General features: G+C 44.9%; 1 protein-coding gene across 2 annotated transcripts; it reads left to right on the top strand.

The window, feature by feature from the left end:
• Nucleotides 1-77: 77 nt before the first annotated feature.
• Nucleotides 78-3120, top strand: LOC139393732 (transmembrane protein 42-like). Of its 2 annotated transcripts, XR_011629798.1 has the most exons (4): nucleotides 78-317; nucleotides 591-737; nucleotides 1221-1531; nucleotides 2059-3120. XR_011629798.1 is itself a non-coding variant. In XM_071142083.1 (3 exons), the coding sequence occupies exons 1-3, from the start codon at nucleotides 138-140 to the stop codon at nucleotides 1353-1355; spliced, it is 462 nt and encodes a 153-aa protein (XP_070998184.1). In that variant the 5' UTR covers nucleotides 78-137; the 3' UTR covers nucleotides 1356-1591. The 2 variants fall into 2 exon arrangements, 1 of the variants encoding a protein (XP_070998184.1); XM_071142083.1 differs by lacking the exon at nucleotides 2059-3120 and having other exon boundaries at nucleotides 1221-1591.
• Nucleotides 3121-14156: the final 11036 nt, after the last annotated feature.

Genomic DNA, 14156 nt, shown 5'->3' on the forward strand with positions numbered 1-14156 from the left:
GAATCGTCATCACCCTGCGCCGCTGAAGGTCATATGATCCCAGAGGTGAGTCTGATTGGTTGAATCGAGTGAAGCATTTTAGACAAGGAAGTAGTCAAATATGTGACAGGACAGTCTAGTTTAGATGCTAAATAAACATGATTTCAGGTGCGTTTTATGCATTATTAGCGGGCTTTCTTGGAGCCGTCGCCTCCTCGTCAGCCAAGCTATCTCTGGGCTCAGATTACCTCAAAGGGATGTGTGAAACAGGGCTGAAAATCTGGTCTCAGGATGGAGACTACAGGATTATTCCGGAGGAAACATCACCCTGCGAATGGGTGAGAGTGTATCTATATGAATGTATCATTTTCGAAGTGTGTGTGTGTGTGTGTCAGAGGGAGACTGAGAGAAAGAATGTGTGTGTGAGAGAGAGATACCATTCTACCAGAGACCACTAACAAGTCCTATTGTATTCCAGCTCCACATCCCTCTGGAGCTGCTGTTCACCTGTAATGCTGTGATGTGGTGTTGTTTCAGCTCCACATCCCTCTGCGGTTGCTGTGTGGAGGACTGCTGTTCACCAGTAATGCTGTGATGTGGTGTTGTTTCAGCTCCACATCCCTCTGCGGTTGCTGTGTGGAGGACTGCTGTTCACCAGTAATGCTGTGATGTGGACCTTCTTCTCCAAGGCTCTGAGACACTCCTCCTCCTCGGCCCGGGCCACGGTCACCACCACCGCATCCAACTTTGTATCCTCTGTGAGTAGAGCAACTGGTTGATATCCATCACGGCATGTTTTCATAAAATGTCTGAGTAGGAGTGTGGACCATAGGATCAATTTCACCTTTTAGATCATAATGGTTAAATCGGGAGGACCTGATCCTAGATCGGCACTCCTCCTCCTGAGATGCTTTAGGAACACGACCCCAGATCTCAGCACTCCTCCTGAGATGCTTTAGGAACACGACCCCAGATCTCAGCACTCCTCCTGAGATGCTTTAGGAACACGACCCCAGATCTCAGCACTCCTCCTGAGACACTATGAATACGACCCCAGATCTCAGCTATCCAATTTATATGAACACAGTACAGTAGGCCTTTGGCACTATAGAACATTGACCATAAGACCATAGTGGAACAACATTATTGGAGCAATGACATCTGTGAATCACTGTATGGACACAGGTATTATAGGCTATTTATGTTGCCAATCCCACTTACATAGTCTGTACTGTCTTTAGGCATTCCTTGGGAAGCTGATCTTTGGCGAGACCCACGCAGCACTGTGGTGGGTGGGCATCTCTCTAACGCTGTCAGGTTTACTGGTGCTGCACGGATCAACTTCTCAACCAGCAGAGGCCAAGAAGGAAGAGTGAAGGACTGTCCACATGTGGAATAAGAAGTGTAATAACAATACCACTGTATCAAATCACCCCACTGGACCGCCTCGCCGTTCCACAAACGCTTTCTGGCTCAAATAATCTGGATTTCACGAGAACCATGTTCCATTACCACAAAGGGCTTTGATCTGACTGTACATGGATTCTAACATGTTACACCTGACTGTACATGGATTCTAACAGGTTACATCTGACTGTACATGGATTCTAACATGTTACACCTGACTGTACATGGATTCTAACAGGTTACACCTGACTGTACATGGATTCTAACATGTTACATCTGACTGTACATGGATTCTAACAGGTTACATCTGACTGTACATGGATTCTAACATGTTACACCTGACTGTACATGGATTCTAACAGGTTACACCTGACTGTACATGGATTCTAACATGTTACACCTGACTGTACATGGATTCTAACAGGTTACACCTGACTGTACATGGATTCTAACATGTTACACCTGACTGTACATGGATTCTAACAGGTTACATCTGACTGTACATGGATTCTAACAGGTTACATCTGACTGTACATGGATTCTAACAGGTTACATCTGACTGTACATGGATTCTAACATGTTACACCTGACTGTACATGGATTCTAACAGGTTACATCTGACTGTACATGGATTCTAACATGTTACATCTGACTGTACATGGATTCTAACAGGTTACATCTGACTGTACATGGATTCTAACAGGTTACATCTGACTGTACATGGATTCTAACATGATATATCTGACCACATGGATTCTAACATGTTACACCTGACTGTACATGGATGCTAACATGTTACATCTGACTGTACATGGATTCTAACATGTTACATGGATTCTAACATGTTACACCTGACTGTACATGGATGCGAACATGTTACATCTGACTGTACATGGATTCTAACATGTTACACCTGACTGTACATGGATGCTAACATGTTACATCTGACTGTACATGGATTCTAACATGTTACATGGATTCTAACATGTTACATCTGACTGTACATGGATTCTAACATGTTACATCTGACTACCTGGATTCTAACATGTTACATCTGACCGTAAATGGATTCTAACATGTTACATCTGACTGTACATGGATTCTAACATGGATTCTAACATGTTACATCTGACTGTACATGGATTCTAACATGTTACACCTGACTACATGGATTCTAACATGTTACATCTGACTGTACATGGATTCTAACATGTTACATCTGACTGTACATGGATTCTAACATGTTACACCTGACTGTACATGGATTCTAACATGTTACATCTGACTGTACATGTTACATCTGACTGTACATGGATTCTAACATGTTACATCTGACTACCTGGATTCTAACATGTTACATCTGACTGTACATGGATTCTAACATGTTACATCTGACTACATGGATTCTAACATGTTACATCTGACTGTACATGGATTCTAACATGTTACATCTGACTGTACATGGTTTCTAACATGTTACACCTGACTGTACATGGATTCTAACATGTTACACCTGACTGTACATGGATTCTAACATGTTACATCTGACTGTACATGGATTCTAACATGTTACATCTGACTGTACATGGATTCTAACATGTTACATCTGACTACATGGATTCTAACATGTTACACCTGACTGTACATGGATTCTAACATGTTACATCTGACTGTACATGGATTCTAACATGTTACACCTGACTGTACATGGATTCTAACATGTTACACCTGACTGTACATGGATTCTAACATGTTACATCTGACTGTACATGGATTCTAACATGTTACACCTGACATGTTTCTCCTCTGTCTTACCGTCTCTGGGTATGATATGACCAAGGTCTGTTTCTCCTCTGTCTTACCGTCTCTGGGTATGATATGACCAAGGTCTGTTTCTCCTCTGTCTTACCGTCTCTGGGTATGATATGACCAAGGTCTGTTTCTCCTCTGTCTTACCGTCTCTGGGTATGATATGACCAAGGTCTGTTTCTCCTCTGTCTTACCGTCTCTGGGTATGATATGACCAAGGTCTGTTTCTCCTCTGTCTTACCGTCTCTGGGTATGATATGACCAAGGTCTGTTTCTCCTCTGTCTTACCGTCTCTGGGTATGATATGACCAAGGTCTGTTTCTCCTCTGTCTTACCGTCTCTGGGTATGATATGACCAAGGTCTGTTTCTCCTCTGTCTTACCGTCTCTGGGTATGATATGACCAAGGTCTGTTTCTCCTCTGTCTTACCGTCTCTGGGTATGATATGACCAAGGTCTGTTTCTCCTCTGTCTTACCGTCTCTGGGTATGATATGACCACGGTCTGTTTCTCCTCTGTCTTACCGTCTCTGGGTATGATATGACCAAGGTCTGTTTCTCCTCTGTCTTACCGTCTCTGGGTATGATATGACCAAGGTCTGTTTCTCCTCTGTCTTACCGTCTCTGGGTATGATATGACCAAGGTCTGTTTCTCCTCTGTCTTACCGTCTCTGGGTATGATATGACCAAGGTCTGCACTCCATACACAAACATGATCACACATTATTATGCAAACAAATAATTTCTTAAATAGTACCGTTGATATGTATATTTTATTGACAATATTGTAATGACCTGTAAGACTAAATGGGTATCAATTTATTGAAATTAAGAGTTTTGTAAATAAACCTGTACATGAAATATCTTGTCACTTAATCTCTGACATGTTCTTTATTCTGTAGTCAAACTAACATCAGAACCAATCAATACATGGATAAAGGAAGAGATCATTGACAAATTCCCTTTAATTCAAAGGTTAAAGTAAACAACAGTGGTCCCATGATATGGAGCATTGGTTTGACTGGAGAAGTACCCATCATAGTATTGCCATCTGTACAAAAGGATAAAGTACAGTACAACCATTCACCTAACCCCCCCCCCCCCCCACCACCACCTTACCCACCCCCACTACTATACCTAACCCCCCCCCCCATCACCTAACCCCCCACCCCACTACTATCACCTAACCCCCCCCCCCCCCACCCACCACCTTACCCCCCCCCCCCCCCCACTACTATCACCTAACCCCCCACTATTATCACCTAACCCCCCCCCCACTACTACTATCACCTTACCCCCCCCCCACTACTACTATCACCTAAACACCCCCCCCACCACTACTATCACCTAATCCCCCCCCACTACTATCACCTAACCCCCCCCACCACCACCACCTTACCCACCCCCACTACTATCACCAAACCCCCCCACTACTATCCCCTAACCCCCCACCCCACTACTATCACCTAACCCTCCCCCCCACTACTATCACCTAACCCTCCCCCCCACTACTATCACCTAACCCCCCACCCCACTACTATCACCTAACCCCCCCCATCACCTTACACCCCCCCCCATCACCTTACACCCCCCCCCCCCCCATCACCTTACACCCCCCCCATCACCTTACACCCCCCCCAACTAACCCTCATTCAATAAAAGTGTTCTCTCTACATTTTCCAGATAAAGACATTGATAATTAATGAATGCATTGTATGTTATTGAACATTAATAATCACGTTTAGATAAGGCCCTTTAATTAACACTTGTAAAAGGTCATGTAATTCTCTGACATGATAATACAGATAGAAACAAATTAAAAACTGTTACCACCTCATTTGCATACCATGCAGAACAAGGCTAGTAACTGCTACCACCTCATTTGAATACCATGCAGAACAAGGCCAGTAACTGCTACCACCTCATTTGCATACCATGCAGAACAAGGCCAGTAACTGTTACCACCTCATTTGCATACCATGCAGAACAAGGCCAGTAACTGTTACCACCTCATTTGCATACCATGCAGAACAAGGCCAGTAACTGTTACCACCTCATTTGAATACCATGCAGAACAAGGCCAGTAACTGTTACCACCTCATTTGCATACCATGCAGAACAAGGCCAGTAATTGTTACCACCTCATTTGCATACCATGCAGAACAAGGCCAGTAACTGTTACCACCTCATTTGCATACCATGCAGAACAAGGCCAGTAACTGTTACCACCTCATTTGCATATCATGCAGAACAAGGCCAGTAACTGTTACCACCTCATTTGCATATCATGCAGAACAAGGCCAGTAGAACAAGGCCAATAACTGTCAATTCTCAACTTGACAGTTTATAAAGGCACTCAGTGAAGTAAGATTAAAGGCAACGGACAGTCTAGATTCTGCATAGTCCACAGGTCATTTTCTAGAGGTCTTCCCGTACTGAACCATGTAGAGCTGTGTATGCAGGAGATGCTCTGGAGTACTGAAAGAGCCCGTTTGGGTACAATCCAACGCTCGTCTTCGTTGGGACTTGTACCTCGTTCACGTCACCAGGGGTATTGACCTGGACATTTTGTGGCTCATTCTTTAAAAGGACATTTGGTGTAGGGTCCCTTTAAGGCTTTGGTCCAAGCAGCAGTAGCACTGTGGGAAGGACACCGCACTCGACCAGTGGAGTCTGTATAGAAATAGAATGAATAGAACTGGCATCTCTATAAAAGCCTAGTCCAGATCTCTCTTCCCCCCCCCCCCCCGAGGGTGTCTCAGAGAGAGTTGAGATATGCTAGAAAAATTTTACAAAAATGTACAATTCACACGTGTATAATACACACTGGTACATGTCTGAAATAGGACAAATGTAAATCACCCTCCTAATTATTAAGTCAACGACACCATAATGGATCATAACACCAGGCTTCCATAGCTAGTGTACCCAGGAGTTCACCAGTCAAAACCTGCCAGGGTGCGAGGTTCCACGCCCATTCTATTCATTCTAGTTCTACGGGAGTCTCATGACACTAGACCAGCGGTATCTCTATGACGTCGTCCTCGATGATCTCCCCCTGCGGCAGCGCCACGTGGTCATTGGGATCCCTCTTACAGCGGAGGTCAGAGAAGGGACTGAGCCAGGATGGGGAGAAGGGCCCTCCAAACGCTGACTTCATCGCCTCCCAGCAGGAAGTCTTCTCCCACCTGGCCTGCTCCCCCTTCAGACGTTCGATGCCCTGAGACAGAGAGAGACAGAGAGAGACAGAGAGAGACAGAGAGAGACAGAGAGAGAGAGACAGAGAGAGAGAGAGAGAGAGAGACAGAGAGAGAGAGAGAGAGAGAGACAGAGAGAGAGAGACACACAGAACACAGTGAGCTGTAGACAGAAGAAACTGAATCAAAACATGTCATTAATTTAGGGGCCCTAAGTACAATGTTCCCTTAGTCATGCATTGGTTTCAATGGGCGATCCTGTGAAACATGTGACTTAAGTGGCTGGTTTCCTGAACCCAGATGACGTCTCCTTTTGGACTAACATGCTCAAAACGGACACTTCGTGGGTGTGGAAACCATATTATTTCTGACGAGGCACGGACACCGACGGTGTTGTCTCGTCCTACGTGTTGTCGAAGTTGTCGGCATTAACTCTGTCAATGAAGACGTCCGGACTAACTCTGACAATGAAGACGTCCGGACTAACTCTGTCAATGAAGACGTGCAGACTAACTCTGTCAATGAAGACGTCCAGACTAACTCTGTCAATGAAGACGTCCAGACTAACTCTGTCAATGAAGACGTCCGGACTAACTCTGTCAATGAAGACGTCCAGACTAACTCTGTCAATGAAGACGTCCGGACTAACTCTGTCAATGAAGACGTCCAGACTAACTCTGTCAATGAAGACGTCCAGACTAACTCTGTCAATGAAGACGTCCAGACTAACTCTGTCAATGAAGACGTCCAGACTAACTCTGTCAATGAAGACGTCCAGACTAACTCTGTCAATGAAGACGTCCGGACTAACTCTGTCAATGAAGACGTCCGGACTAACTCTGTCAATGAAGACCTCCAGACTAACTCTGTCAATGAAGACCTCCAGACTAACTCTGTCAATGAAGACCTCCAGACTAACTCTGTCAATGAAGACCTCCAGACTAACTCTGTCAATGAAGACCTCCAGACTAACTCTGTCAATGAAGACCTCCAGACTAACTCTGTCAATGAAGACCTCCAGACTAACTCTGTCAATGAAGACCTCCAGACTAACTCCCGGGTCTTTAAACATCAACCTATAAAACCCAATCAGGAGACAATAAGAAACTTTCAGAAAAACATGCAATCATGCTTTGTTGTTTAAAGGGAAAAAAACTAATTCACTCCACGGTAACTGTTTGTGTTTAAGTGTGTGCAGCACGGCCTCCGTTCCCCTGGGTTGCAGGGCTTACCTCCGTCCCATTCAGAAAGCAGCCAGTTGGACAGCCTCAACGCTCAGAGAGACAGTTAAAAGCTTCAGTAGAAAATGGTAGGAGACACACCAGGGTTAACCAGTTAACCGGGTTAACCAGTTAACCAGTTAACCAAAGCCAACGTAGAGTAAGGATAGATATAGGGAGGGGCATGCACACAAAAAAAACACCCATTTGCAAATGACACGATATAAAAAAAACACAACAGTTCCTCAGAGAAAAAGATAATTAATATATGATATATGACATAAGGAAAGAAATAACAGCTTATTAAACAAATGGGAAATATTTATTCTTTCTCGGTGCCAAAAGTGTTGAAAAACATCAGTAAAAAGAAACGAAAAATGATAGGTCTTCACTAGCTGCTCACAGGCAAGACCCTCACAGCAGCAGTGTCAGGCCGCATCCCACAGGGCACTCTGTTCCCCTCTATAGCGCACTACTTTTAACCAGGGCCCCAATAGAAAGTAGTGCACTACTTTTAACCAGGGCCCCAATAGAAAGTAGTGCACTACTTTTAACCAGGGCCCCAATAGAAAGTAGTGCACTACTTTTAACCAGGGCCCCAATAGAAAGTAGCGCACTACTTTTGACCAGGGCCCCAATAGAAAGTAGAGCACTACTTTTAACCAGGGCCCCAATAGAAAGTAGCGCATTACTTTTAACCAGGGCCCCAATAGAAAGTAGCACACTACTTTTAACCAGGGCCCCAATAGAAAGTAGCGCATTACTTTTAACCAGGGCCCCAATAGAAAGTAGCGCACTACTTTTAACCAGGGCCCCAATAGAAAGTAGCGCACTACTTTTAACCAGGGCCCCAATAGAAAGTAGCGCACTACTTTTAACCAGGGCCCCAATAGAAAGTAGCGCACTACTTTTAACCAGGGCCCCAATAGAAAGTAGCGCACTACTTTTAACCAGGGCCCCCAATAGAAAGTAGCGCACTACTTTTAACCATGGCCCCAATAGAAAGTAGCGCACTACTTTTAACCAGGCACCCCATATAGAAAGTAGCGCACTACTTTTAACCAGGCGCCCCATATAGAAAGTAGCGCACTACTTTTAACCAGGGCCCCAATAGAAAGTAGCGCACTACTTTTAACCAGGGCCCCAATAGAAAGTAGCGCACTACTTTTAACCAGGGCCCCCAATAGAAAGTAGCGCACTACTTTTAACCAGGGCCCCAATAGAAAGTAGCGCACTACTTTTGACCAGGGCCCCAATAGAAAGTAGCGCACTACTTTTGACCAGGGCCCCAATAGAAAGTAGGGCACTACTTTTGACCAGGGCCCCAATAGAAAGTAGGGCACTACTTTTGACCAGGGCCCCAATAGAAAGTAGGGCACTACTTTTAACCAGGGCCCCAATAGAAAGTAGTGCACTACTTTTAACCAGGGCCCCAATAGAAAGTAGTGCACTACTTTTAACCAGGGCCCCAACAGAAAGCAGCGCACTACTTTTAACCAGGGCCCCAATAGAAAGTAGCGCACTACTTTTGACCAGGGCCCCAATAGAAAGTAGCGCACTACTTTTAACCAGGGCCCCAATAGAAAGTAGCGCACTACTTTTGACCAGGGCCCCAATAGAAAGTAGCGCACTACTTTTGACCAGGGCCCCAATAGAAAGTAGCGCACTACTTTTGACCAGGGCCCCAATAGAAAGTAGTGCACTATAGAGGGAATAGGGTGCCAGTTGGAGACGCGAGCCTCAGTTAGGTGACAGTCCTCCTCAACAACCATCCATTCAAACTAAAAACAGCAGAAAGTCAAAAGGGAAGATACAGATGAAGAACAAATGACATAACGGACCGGTTTCCCCAGACACAGATGACACCTCGTCCACGACTCAAAAACGTTATCAAGAGAGATTGAAAGAGATTTGTTTTATTACTCTAGGACTTTAAAAAAATGTAATCTGTGTCTGTCTGGGAAAACGGGTCCAATTCAGTTGTTTTCTTCAAGCATACAAAAAGATCACAGGAGACAAAGGAACCTTTATAAACTCCGCTGATCGATAAATCTCAGGAAAAGTGCATATCTGTCGTGATTTATGACGTGTAGCTTGATATATTTCGATGCTGATATTGTAGTACTACTACTGTATAATCAGTTTTGTTGGTTAATATTTTAGTATTTAGTAAATACTCCCCTTTTAAATTTTACTTCACAAAATATATTTCAACTTGTTTAGTTGGTTTTGTGAATCACGACCTTCTGGTTTACACGTCTCCAAAAATAACTCAAAATTAAACGTTTTAATTCACAACATAAAAATGTAAATTCTGGAGAAACTACAGAATAAATAAAAACCTTTGACTTTTATATGCAGAACTTGGCACACATAGAAATGAGAAAGATCAAATGAGTCAACGCCAACTTTTACAGAAATATTCTGAAACAACATGTTTTCTTGTTCCTAAAGAAGAATACACTTTAAAAATGAGCAGCATGTAGACAGTAACTTTCTTTAAAAACACAAGAAAATATGAGTGTTTAAGAAAAGTAAGAGAGCTAACCTACTGATCCTCAACACACTATACTTCCACCTGGCCTTTAAAAGCCTCTCCAAACGGTCAACTGTACAGGCCTAGTGGTGTTCCTCTGTGCTGGGTTAGTTATGTATCAGAGAAGAATAATCACAAGGCAGGAGGGAGGGAGGGGTTCAGTTTTTGACTGAAAGGAGGACGGAAGGTAGCCTGAGTGCCAGATCGGTTTGTGCCATTATGCCAACTCCTGACTTGGACATGATAGCACCAACAAACTGGCAGTCAGAGAGAGGAGAGACACAGAGGGGGAGGGAGAGACACAGAGTGGGGGGGGGGAGAGAGAGGGGAGGAGAGGAGAGAGAGGGGAGGAGGAGACAGAGGGGAGGAGGAGAGAGAGGGGAGGAGGAGAGAGAGACACAGAGAGTGGGGGGGAGGAGAGAGACAGAGGGGGGGGGGGGGGGGAGAGACAGAGAGGGGGGGAGGAGAGACAGAGAGGGGGGGGGAGAGACAGAGGGGGGGGGAGACAGAGAGGGGGGGGGAGAGACAGAGAGGGGGGGGGAGAGACAGAGAGGGGGAGGAGAGAGACAGAGGGGGGGGAGAGAGAGACAGAGAGGGGGGGGGAGACAGAGAGGGGGGGGGGAGAGACAGAGAGGGGGGGGAGAGACAGAGAGGGGGGGGAGAGACAGAGAGGGGGGGGGGGGGGGGGGGAGACAGAGAGGGGGGGGGACAGTGGGGGGAGACACAGAGGGAAAAGTGATTCATAAAACCAGAACAAATCAACAGCATACATAAGAGTGAAAAACAGGCACGTTTGAAACGTTTTATAATAGATATATTTTTCTCTGCAACTCCACTTAACTTTTGTTCCCAAGCAACATAAAAAACACTGTGGCAATATAGCAGTGATGAAGATGTTCAGAGTTATGAGGGGTTACAATCACGTTCAGCATCGTCAAGGAGTGTTGGGGAGGAGAGTCAGGGTGAGGTGGAGGGATGGGGTGGTTGGTGTTAACACACCTCTGTCTCAGAGTCTGTTTGTCCCCCCGGGTGGCTAAGCTCAGACCACATACTGGTAGGATTCAGCCTTCCCATGGGCCTTCCCAGGTTGGGTCAACGGGACAAACCAGAATATGGAGAAGGGGTGTCCAAATACCGCCTTCGTGTTCATCCACTTAGTTTTTTTACCCCATCTTCTCTCCTCCTTTTTCAACTGTTCTATGCCCTGGAAAAACGAGACACAACCAAACTTCAGTGTACTGTGAACCAATCAAACTTCTTCCTCCCTGATTGACATTCTGACTGACGAATCACAGGACCCCCCTTTGCTTTTTTCCTTTTGATTTAAAACCACTCTTTCAAATCTAAAGTTACAAAGTGGCTTAAGTTATGACTAAATGACCACAGGCTAATGTACAGACTAAATGACCACAGGCTAATGTACAGACTAAATGACCACAGGCTAATGTACAGACTAAATGACCACAGGCTAATGTACAGACTAAATGACCACAGGCTAATGTACAGACTAAATGACCACAGGCTAATGTACAGACTAAATGACCACAGGCTAATGTACAGACTAAATGACCACAGGCTAATGTACAGACTAAATGACCACAGGCTAATGTACAGACTAAATGACCACAGGCTAATGTACAGACTAAATGACCACAGGCTAATGTACAGACTAAATGACCACAGGCTAATGTACAGACTACATGACCACAGGCTAATGTACAGACTAAATGACCACAGGCTAATGTACAGACTAAATGACCACAGGCTAATGTACAGACTAAATGACCACAGGCTAATGTACAGACTAAATGACCACAGGCTAATGTACAGACTAAATGACCACAGGCTAATGTACAGACTAAATGACCACAGGCTAATGTACTGACTAAATGACCACAGGCTAATGTACAGTGCATTCGGAAAGTATTCAGACCCCTCGACTTTTTCCACATTTTGTTACATTACAGCCTCATTCTAAAATTAATAAAATAAAAATCCTCAATCTACACACAATACCCCATAATGACAAAGCAAAAACAGGTTTAGAAGTTTTATGCAAACTCAAATATCACCTTTACATAAGTATTCTGACCCTTTACTCAGTACTTTGTTGAAGCACCTTTGGCAGCGATTACAGACTCTAGTCGTCTTGGGTATGATGCTACAAGCTTGGTACACCTGTATTTGGGGAGTTTCTCCCATTCTTCTCTGCAGATCCTCTCAAACTCTGTCAGGTTGGATGGGGGGGGGGGGGGGGCGTTGCTGCACAGCTATTTTCAGGTCTCTCCAGAGAAGTTAGATCGGGTTCAAGTCCAGGCTCTGGCTGGGCCACTCAATGACATTCAGAGACTTCAAAGCCACTCCTGCGTTGTCTTGGGGTCGTTGTCCTGTTGGAAGGTGAACCTTTGCCCCAGTCTGAGGTCCTGAGCGCTCTGGAGCAGGTTTACTTTGCTCCGTTCATCTTTCCCTCAATCCTGACTAGTCGCCCACTCCCTGCTGCTGAAAAACATCTCCACAGCTTGATGCTGCCACCACCATGCTTCACCGTAGGGATGGTTGCCAGGTTTCCTCCAGACGCGAAGCTTGGCATTTAGGCCAAAAGAGTTCAATCTTGGTTTCATCAGAGCCTCAGTGCCTTTTACTGAGGTGTGGCTTCCGTCTGGCCTCTTTACCATAAAGGCCTGATTGGTGGAGTGCTGCAGAGATGGTTGTCCTTCTGGAAGGTTTTGCCATCTCCACAGACAAACTCTGGGGCTCTGTCAGAGTGACCATAAGGTTCTTGGTCACCTCCCTGACCAAGGCCCTTGCTCAGTTTGGCCGGGTGGCCAGCTCTAGGAAGAGACTTGGTGGTTCCAAACTTCTTCCATTTAAGAATGATGGAGGCCACTGTGTTCTTGGGAACCTTCAATGCTGGAGAATTTGTTTTGTTACCCTTCCCCAGATCTGTGCCTCGACACAATCCTGTCTCGGAGCTCTACGGACAATTCCTTTGACCTCATGGCTTGGTTTTTGCTCTAACATGCACTGTCAACTGTGGGACTTTATACAGACAGGTTTGTGCCTTTCTAAATCATGTCCAATCAATTGAATTTACCACAGGTGGACTCCAATCAAGTTGTAGAAACATCTCAAGGATGATCAATGGAAACAGGATGCACCTGAGCTCCATTTTGAGTCTCACAGGAAAAGGTCTGAATATTAAATGTAAATAAGTTTTCTGTAGATTTTTTAATGAGGGATTATTTTATATTTTTAATCAATTTTAGAATACGGCCGTAACGTAACAAAATGTGGAAAAAGGCAAGGAGTCTGAATACTTCCTGAATGGACTGTATTGACTAAATGTCAACACCCTGAGGTCTAATGAACATCCTTCCCCACTTGAGGCTCCATGAGAGAGAATTCAGCCATAGAAAATTTAACTTCTAGGAATACAACCCGGCCCCCCGACTACGCCCACCCGGCCCCCCGACTACGCCCAATCAGGCCTGAAGTAGCAGACAAAAAATACGTTAGAGCAAGAAAGCAGAGTTAGTTTAGTTAGAGTTTTAAAGCACTAAACGTTGTACAGACATGCATAGAACACACAGAGAGGTCTACAGTCTACCATAGAACACACAGCGAGGTCTACAGTCTACCATAGAACACACAGAGAGGTCTACAGTCTACCATAGAACACACAGAGAGGTCTACAGTCTACCATAGAACACACAGAGAGGTCTACAGTCTACCATAGAACACACAGAGAGGTCTACAGTCTACCATAGAACACACAGAGAGGTCTACAGTCTACCATAGAACACACAGAGAGATCTACAGTCTACCATAGAACACACAGAGAGATCTACAGTCTACCATAGAACACACAGAGAGGTCTACAGTCTACCATAGAACACACAGAGAGGTCTACAGTCTACCATAGAACACACAGAGAGGTCTACAGTCTATCATAGAACACACAGAGAGGTCTACAGTCTACTATAGAACACACAGAGAGGTCTACAGTCTAC

The sequence above is a fragment of the Oncorhynchus clarkii genome, unplaced genomic scaffold (genome assembly GCF_045791955.1).
Source record: "Oncorhynchus clarkii lewisi isolate Uvic-CL-2024 unplaced genomic scaffold, UVic_Ocla_1.0 unplaced_contig_8632_pilon_pilon, whole genome shotgun sequence".
NCBI lineage: Eukaryota > Metazoa > Chordata > Actinopteri > Salmoniformes > Salmonidae > Oncorhynchus > Oncorhynchus clarkii.